General features: G+C 40.0%; 1 protein-coding gene across 2 annotated transcripts in view; it reads right to left on the reverse strand.

Moving 5' to 3' along the window:
• Positions 1 to 8,212, reverse strand: part of rps6ka1 (ribosomal protein S6 kinase a, polypeptide 1) — a 40,100-nt gene that overhangs the window by 4,017 nt on the left and 27,871 nt on the right. The window contains exons 1-15 of one of the 2 annotated variants that reach the window (XM_035674261.1): positions 7,562 to 8,073; positions 5,689 to 5,805; positions 5,468 to 5,549; positions 4,406 to 4,486; positions 4,176 to 4,255; positions 3,917 to 4,023; positions 3,032 to 3,069; positions 2,441 to 2,583; positions 2,225 to 2,295; positions 2,055 to 2,143; positions 1,856 to 1,920; positions 1,647 to 1,749; positions 1,157 to 1,287; positions 499 to 624; positions 156 to 245 (exon numbers count right to left, since the gene is read on the reverse strand). In XM_035674261.1, the coding sequence (XP_035530154.1) occupies positions 156 to 245; positions 499 to 624; positions 1,157 to 1,287; positions 1,647 to 1,749; positions 1,856 to 1,920; positions 2,055 to 2,143; positions 2,225 to 2,295; positions 2,441 to 2,583; positions 3,032 to 3,069; positions 3,917 to 4,023; positions 4,176 to 4,255; positions 4,406 to 4,486; positions 5,468 to 5,549; positions 5,689 to 5,805; positions 7,562 to 7,738 (1,500 nt within the window). In that variant the 5' untranslated portion in view covers positions 7,739 to 8,073. Of the gene's footprint in view, positions 1 to 155; positions 246 to 498; positions 625 to 1,156; positions 1,288 to 1,646; positions 1,750 to 1,855; positions 1,921 to 2,054; positions 2,144 to 2,224; positions 2,296 to 2,440; positions 2,584 to 3,031; positions 3,070 to 3,916; positions 4,024 to 4,175; positions 4,256 to 4,405; positions 4,487 to 5,467; positions 5,550 to 5,688; positions 5,806 to 7,561; positions 8,074 to 8,212 lie in introns of those variants that run through there. The other variant, XM_035674262.1, reaches the window with a different exon arrangement.

The raw sequence follows: 8,212 nt of genomic DNA on the forward strand, positions 1-8,212 counted from the left end.
CACCTGAGACAGAAACACACACACACACACACACACACACACACACACACACACTCATTATCATATCACCAACTGTGACTTTCGGCACACTTAATAATAATAGTGTGATAGTAAATGGTGAATAGTGGTGTGATGTAAGGTGTTTTCATACTCACATCTTTCAGTGTAATGATGTTGGGGTGCTGACCATATCTAAGTAGTATCTCAATCTCCTCAGAGGGGTCTGTACTGGTCTTGTCAATCATCTGTCAATCACAAAGACAAGTGACCTGAATTTTAGGATGAATGCTCTCTTTTTCCTTCACTTTCTTTGAATTTCAGAATCAATTAGTCTGGATTCTTATTCTTATTTTGCTTAATACAATCTGACATCTTTCCATAAGTGGTATCTGATCATTATCGAGCCAATATTACAAAGACAGCCATGACGTTGTTGTGTGACTGTACTGAAGTACTTTTCAGTTCTTTTTCATAATATGTGTGTTTGTGTGTTTATACCTTGACAGCGTATTCTGTGTTGGTGACTTTGTGCACGCATCGTTTACAGACAGAGAAGGAGCCCATGCCGATGTCTTCCTTCAATACATAGCCGTCGCTGAACAGCAGGTTCTTCCCATGCAATTGCTGCAGAGGAAGAGTTGAGAATTGAAGAGCGGAGGTGAGGTGAAAGTGTGAAGGACTGACAGAGCTAACAAGAGGGTAGAGGGAAATCGGTGGTTTTGAAGTAGTTGAATCTATTCTAGCAACATTTTCTCTCTCTCTCTCTCTCCAATTGTAAGACTGTCTCTCCTAATCTAGCGCAGAGAGTTGTTTTGGACTGCTCCTGCCAGGCATGAAACAGGATCTGAAGCCATGTACCTCTGTTCAGCCGTCTCTTCTTCCTGTCTGCCTTACACATACCTCGCACATTATGTCTGTCTTTCTTTCCCTCTTTTAAGTCACTACCAATGACAAAACTCCAATGAACATATTGAACTCTGAGAACAATTACACTACTATGGTTAACTGCACATCAGTTGTCCTTAAACAAATAAAAGCTATTGCTGTCTTAAAAGAAATCCTTAGATTCTTAGACTCAAATGTACGTTTTAACTGGATCTCTGCATAGTTGGTTTAAATGGAGAAAAACACACTGAAGCAACTACGCAAGTCCGACCTGGACCACTGGGTGTGGTGGGGGCTTGACTTGCTCCACTGAACCCTCCTCATCCAATAGAGTCGATGCAATAAAGCTGAAGCCTCTGAAGAGCTGGTGAGCTCCAGCACTAGGGGGCACGCCAGGGGAGTCTGGAAGATCATAAGGAAAGTATTGAAAAAAAGAGAGATATATATGCCTTAGAAGTAATGTTAGCGACGTCAATGTTCAAATAAGCCATAGCAATAATCCATAGCAATAATCCACACTTTCAAGCTTATGTTTTTTTTATGAAAACTGCTATAATAAAGTGTTATTGCATCTTAATGGTGCTGTAATCATGTAGTCTTCTTTCATCCGGTATTGATTTGTTTTATAAGCTGAGAGGGGGAAATTATATTTCTATTACTTATACTACTGAACTGCTTTCAAAGAGGAAATCACATAGCAAATAGACATGGAGTCAACTATTATAGCAGCACCAGGTGAACATCCAGCTTTGAGCTCTGACCTTTAGGGGTGCGGGAGGTGAACTCAGAGTCAAAGTAGAAGGTGTCATCCGGACGTGCCACCGCCGGTCTGAATGGAGGCTTTAGTTCTCTTCTGAAGAGTTTCTGAAAGGAATAAAAGGACCTTTAATCTACCCAACCGTTCTGGTTATTCTAAATTAATATTTTTACTATGCATATATTAAAATATCTTTGACTGTCAGATACTCACATTCCAGTCAATAGTGGAGAAGAAACCATGCCGTTTGATCTCCTCTGCACCATCAGCACCAGATCCTGTGAAAAAACAACAGTTTGCAACATGAATCTCAACCAATGACACACATATGAAGAAACAAAGAGCTAGGCTTTAACCTTCTTAATGAAAAAGAGTGTATATGTTGAAAGTCATGTTCATAGTTGATACTAACCCAGTCTGTTAGCAGGGTTCCTCTTGAACAAAGCCCTGAGCAGAGACTGGGCCTCTGAGCTCAGGAACTGAGGCATTCCCAGACGCGCCCTGCGGGGACAGACAAGTTATTTCACCAGATATCAAGACATGCATTTTGAATAGCAACAGTATGTGAGAAAGAATACTCACTTCAGAATCAGGTTCATAGTTTCTTTGCGGTCCTTCCCTTGAAATGGCAGTGCTCCAGTCAACATCTCAAACTGGGACACAGAACATACTACTGTCATCTATTTGAACATGCATACTTACATACATGCAGTCAAATATTTATGTTAAAGGGCTACAGAATCAAAATATTTTTCTCCAGACTTGGGTTGAACATGATGTAAACTATATCTTTCTTACCATGAGTACTCCAAATGACCACCAGTCGGCACTGTGGGTGTGTCCCTGCCTGTTCACAACCTCTGGTGCCATGTACTCCACCGTACCACAGAAGGAATAAGCTTTTTTCTCATGATCAATGGCTTCCTTACACAAGCCAAAATCTGCAAAACATACCATAAAACACAGTCAGCTATACATCACCAATATACTGCTAGAAGTTAAAAATAATAAACACCATTTTAAAAGCAGCAGAACTATCATTAATATGAATACCATGTTAACAGCACTTTATCTTTGTCGGCATTTGTCTTTGTGTTATATTACTTCTCTATAATCTCCTAATGTCACTTTTGGTTCAGGACCCGGGGGTAAATAAATGGCGGTGATTATGGATGACGATAGAGATAAATGGAGACGATAAAGTGTAATAATTAACTTGGGGAACATACACAGGCTCATATGCAGATATCTGGAGTCAGCGAGATAAGGCTGTTTCCCCACTGTGAGTAATGAAGGTCAACAAGGTAGAGGAGAGGAAAGTGTGTGTGTGTGTGTGTGTGTGCGTGCGTGAAAGAGAGATTGGGTGTGAAGGAAGGAGTAGGACCTCACCTGTGAGTTTGATATGTCCCTCCTCATCCAGGAGAATGCTAAAAAAAGAAAACACATTTATTCAAATATACATACACATTTTACTCATGAAGACATCACACACTGCACATTCTGGGTTTTCACCGGCAAAATATAACAACCATCACAACTTAAAAAGGTACCCTGTTGATCACTAGCAGGGCAGTCTACAAGGTTTTGCTTAGCTGGTTTGTATCTTGTGTTTATATGCATGGAACTGCAGAGGAATGCATATCAACAGCTGATGGCAGTAATGTATTATAAAATTAAAATGCAGAAGAAGGGCACATGCTGATGTAAACAATGCAGGGTTCAAAACTTAAAAAAGGCTTTGCAAATGTTTAATGAGGCAGGTTTGCATTCATAATATTTGTTACGCCTAAGGGATACACGCAACACATTTTTGCAGAGGAAAGATAATTCTAAATGTTTAAAGTGCAAATGAAAATTCCACTGGATAGCTTTGAGGTGCAATACAATATATTAAAATAAAAAGGTTTCGTTTTAATTCAAAGCACTGAATAAAAAAACAACAACTCATAACTGTTTGCCTAGGTTTTTATGCTATTGCACCATTTATTAGATTACTCTAAATTACAAGCCTCTCCAGAGAGCACTGCAGCAGGGACAACATCTTTTTCATAAATACTACAAAAACATATGCATATGTCTTAGTATAATTCCACAGTTCTGGATTTATTCTCCTGAGATTTGTCTTTACAAATGTGCCAAGTTAGAGGAACATGAATCTGGAACATCCATTTGGTTTTAGGTGCAAGGAGCATGGTTCACAGAATATGCTTTTATGCTTTTTTTTTTTACATATGTTTCTGTTTCTGTATGTTCAGAATGTCCATTCGCTCTTACTTTTCAGGTTTGAGGTCCCTGTAAATTATGCCCAGGCTATGGAGGTGGTCCAGTCCTAATGCCAGCTCTGCCAGATAAAACTTCACATCCTCTTCTGTGAACATCACCTAACGCATACAGAGGGGAGGTGAGACACAGAAAAAGACAAAATAAAACAACAAGAATAACATCACAAGAGCGAGACAATAGAGAATAATTACATGAATCCCAGTCTGACCCCAGGCCAGCAAAACACCAAAATCTAACAAATCACTCTCACCTCTTTGGAGAGTCTAGTGAAGAGATCTCCCCCTCTGAGAAAGTCCAGGATCAAGTACAACTTCCCTTCAGTCTGGAATGCTACAATTATACGAGAGTTTCAATCAAATGTGATTTGACGAAACATGATTATGGAAAAACATCAAGACAAAAATGAAATCAGTAGATCAGATAAAACTATTTTTGGGTGGTTTGGGAAGTAAAGTGAAATAAAGCTTCAGGCTGACTCACCATAGTGCAGTTTGACAACAAATGGGTGGTTGACGTCTGCCAGGATGTCTCTCTCCATCTTGGTTCTCACACGGTCCCTCACTAAAGGATGAATAAGAGCACAGAGTTTGGGGTTTATGTATCCTGACAAAGTCCTCCAACAATTATCCTTTTACGCAATGCGGTCTAGCAACAGCATTCAAATCAGGTAGAAAAAATCGTTCTTTGGGCCGCACGATAAATGTTGATGACTTAATGTTGCTAAACAAAATTGATGGTTGTATGGTAGACTGGTGATTCACTGGTGTGCACACAGCATGTTGATGAGCTGTTGTTGCCGTTCCAGAGCAGGTAAATAAATCATTTTGCTGAGCCCACTCTGTTCTGACTGGATGGTGAGTAATGTGAATCCAGTAGTATAATCCTATATTGCAGCATGCTAAATGTTAATGCCAACAGAAATAAATAAGAATTTAAAGATGCAAACACAATCTGTGCACACTTCATCATTCTGGTGGTAAACTGAGGTTTATCAAGATAATTGCACCACCTGTTTGCAAAAGTCAAACAAAAACCCCACTGCAAGCTGTGGTGGTCTTATTATGCGAACATACTTGTAGTTTTATGTGAGTTACAGGAAAAGCATACACCCTTTTACATGAAACAGGGGGTACTGCCACTTGAAAGAGACAATGAAATCACCACAAAAGCCGATGAGAAAGCTTTTTGAAAAGATCTTACATTAACATGGTGCTAAGAAAGTTGCAGCTCTATGGAGGCAATACATACAGGGTTGCAACAGATGATTATTTTCAGAAGTGATCCATGTCAGAAAATAGTTAAAAATGCTCATCACAATTTCCTGGACCTAAATGTGTTTAAATGTAAACACAGATAAAAGGAGAGAAAAGTAGCAAGTCCTCACATTTGCAAAGCTGGAACCACTGAGTGTCAAACTTCATGCAATTATCTGTCATTTCATCTTCTCCCTACCACACTGATCTGCAAGAGCAGATGCCAGATCAGTTGCAGAGTAACTCTGCTGCACCCGACACCATTCATGCACATAACAGGCTACTGTACCTTTGAGTGTGGCTTTCTTGAGAACCTTCATGGCATAGAGCTGGTTGGCATCCGGAGGGGTCACCTTTCGCACCAGGAACACCTGCAATGAGGCCAACAAAAATACCACAAAACCCTGTTATATCAGATTAGGGATTGAGATTGAGAGTCTGAAAGTGAACATGGGGGAAAGAAAAAGAAAAATGTTAGACAAAGGGAGCAACAGAATGATTGTAGGTTACCTTGCCAAAAGATCCCTGTCCCAAAACTTTGAGAAGTTCAAACTGAGAGGCATCCGCCTTCTCTGAGCCTTCCTTGACCACATGGGTAATGTTGATCTCCTTGATGTCTCCATCTTCCTGAAGAGTGCAAAACAGAGAGGGAAAGTATAATAAAACAGTCAGAAATCACAAGAGCAAATGGCTAAAACAACGAGAATACTGTATGTATGTAAGGATTATGTAAAGGACAGAAAGAGGTCAGAGAAAAGAGAAGCTTGTTAAGAGAGTTTCCTGTTGTAAATAAGCACTGTATCAAAATAAAACACTTCAGAAAGAGGAAGCACAGTAAAAAGTGTGTAAGAATGAGTGATTGCACGCATTTGTGCCCATTGATGTGTGTTTAAAATAGTTTCTGGAAATGATGGTGACTGCAACATTACAAGCAAGTGACAGTAAACCGTCAGTTGCTAACAATGCAATATAAAAGGCTTCCAGTGGTTCACTGTTATGTTCGTGGACACACGTTGTGTAACCTCAAGAGACTTCTTTACAGGGTGGAGCACTGGCACTGTGGATAATTCCACCACATGAACACTCTGCTGACCTCGGTGTCACCCACAACTCATCCTACACCCTACAGAAAGGCATCAAAGTTTCACCAGCAAGCATCAACAACATCAACAAGTCTCTTTTTAGAGGCTGTTTTTTTTCAGTTCTCAGTACTCACGAGTTTCACACCCTAGGCCTACGGTGAGGCACAGTACTATAGTTACCTGTAGGGAGGGTTATAAATTACAGTGTGGTTTGCGGGGGAACATTTCTTTTTCTTTTTTTACTTCTGCCCGGAAGGTCAACAGCTTAGTTTAATTCAGAATTTGGGATTAAAAGTAGGACATCTTGCCTGTTGCAGTTTATTCCTTGAATTTATCCTCTGCAGAAACCAGATACAAAGCACACGATGCATGCATGCCAAATAATAGACACAACATTGAAATCTATGTGGCTGATGTTCGGTACAACTGGCAATAGCAGCTTATAAACACATTAAAGTAGAGCTGTAATCATTATATGACTGTGAGTAATCAGTTTACCACAGTTTTTTTTAGTTATTCAAAAGAATGACTAATTTGGTAGTCAGTAGTTGTGCACAACATTTATCAAGTAAAAAGACCGCACATTTGTTGGATCCAGCTTCTCAAATGTGAGGCTTTGCTGCTTGTTAAATAAGCAATTAAAATGCATCACTCTGGGCCCTTAAGGGGAACCTGTGATCGCCATTTGTCATTACTTTTTGTAAGTTTAATGGATTAAATTAATGATAAATGATTATTCAATTAGCTGATACACAGTAAATTAATTGACAACAAAGTTGATGATTGAAGTCATTTAGCAAGCAAGCTTCTTCCATGTTAACGTTTGTTGCGTTTATTTACATGATTGTTAATTGAATATGTTTGTTTTGGGCTGTCCATCTAACAAAATAAGCAAAAACATAATTTTGCTTCGTGATGGACACACCCTGTGATGGGCATTATTCACTATTTATTTTAAAGAAAAAACAGATTGATTCACTGAAGAAAATTCAGATGAATCACAAAAAGGTAGGTTACTCAGTAATGAAAATGCAAAAGTTTCAATAATACACAGTGAACAGGCCACAGCAGTGTGGGACATTATTTGACAACAGGAAACCAGAGTTGGTTCAGCTCTCAGCTGCACCTCGTTTCCAAACAACCACAGATAACAGCGAGCACCAAGCCTTGCCTGCACTAGGCACTCTTAATAAATCCCACTTCTCTACTTGTTCATTTAACAATTACTGAGCTTAACGCCACTAACAGGTCTCTGGAGACTACTCAAGGTTTATCAAGAACATGAGGAGTTATCACTTTACCGTCCAGTGGTTCCTTGGTAAAGAGTCAGTGTCAGTGTCGTTGCCCGTTGCAGCTGTTGCAGCTGTTGATATGCAGCTGTTACAGTGACCAGGGCTGCCAGCCAAGGCTTTGTTTTTTTTTCGCAGGTAGAGGGTCAGCAAGCGTCTCAGGTTAAACTTTTTCTTGTCCTTCTCCATCTCAGCTTTGCCCAAACTTCTGCTTCATCATCTTACCCATGTCCATAACAGGGCACCGTACTGCCTCACATAAATCATCCTAAACCTCACCTCATCTTATCACAAGCACACTTTAGACTCATTTGTTCACTCATGTCAGGATTAGTTCTGTAGACAGCAAGTAAATAAGAAAAATTCTCTGACTCTGCTCTTTATCTATTCTCTCTGCAGAGGCCTTCTTAATTTGTATTAACTCTTAATCTTCATTTTCTCCTCCATTATCTCTACTGACCTCCCTCTCTCAGTCTCTCTGTGTAGGTCTGATTAGCCCTGTGTGTTCTCAGTGACTGACTGCAGCTGAAGTGAACTGGAACCCAGAGAGGGCAGGAAGGAAGAGCTTGCTCTTATTCTCACAGTCCTGCACCCAACAAGTGTCACACACACACACACACACACACACACACACACACATCTGCGGCTAAAAGAGAGAGAGAG

The sequence above is a fragment of the Morone saxatilis genome, unplaced genomic scaffold, assembly GCF_004916995.1.
Source record: "Morone saxatilis isolate NCDOM2014 unplaced genomic scaffold, NCSU_SB_2.0 Contig3, whole genome shotgun sequence".
Classification (NCBI taxonomy): domain Eukaryota; kingdom Metazoa; phylum Chordata; class Actinopteri; family Moronidae; genus Morone; species Morone saxatilis.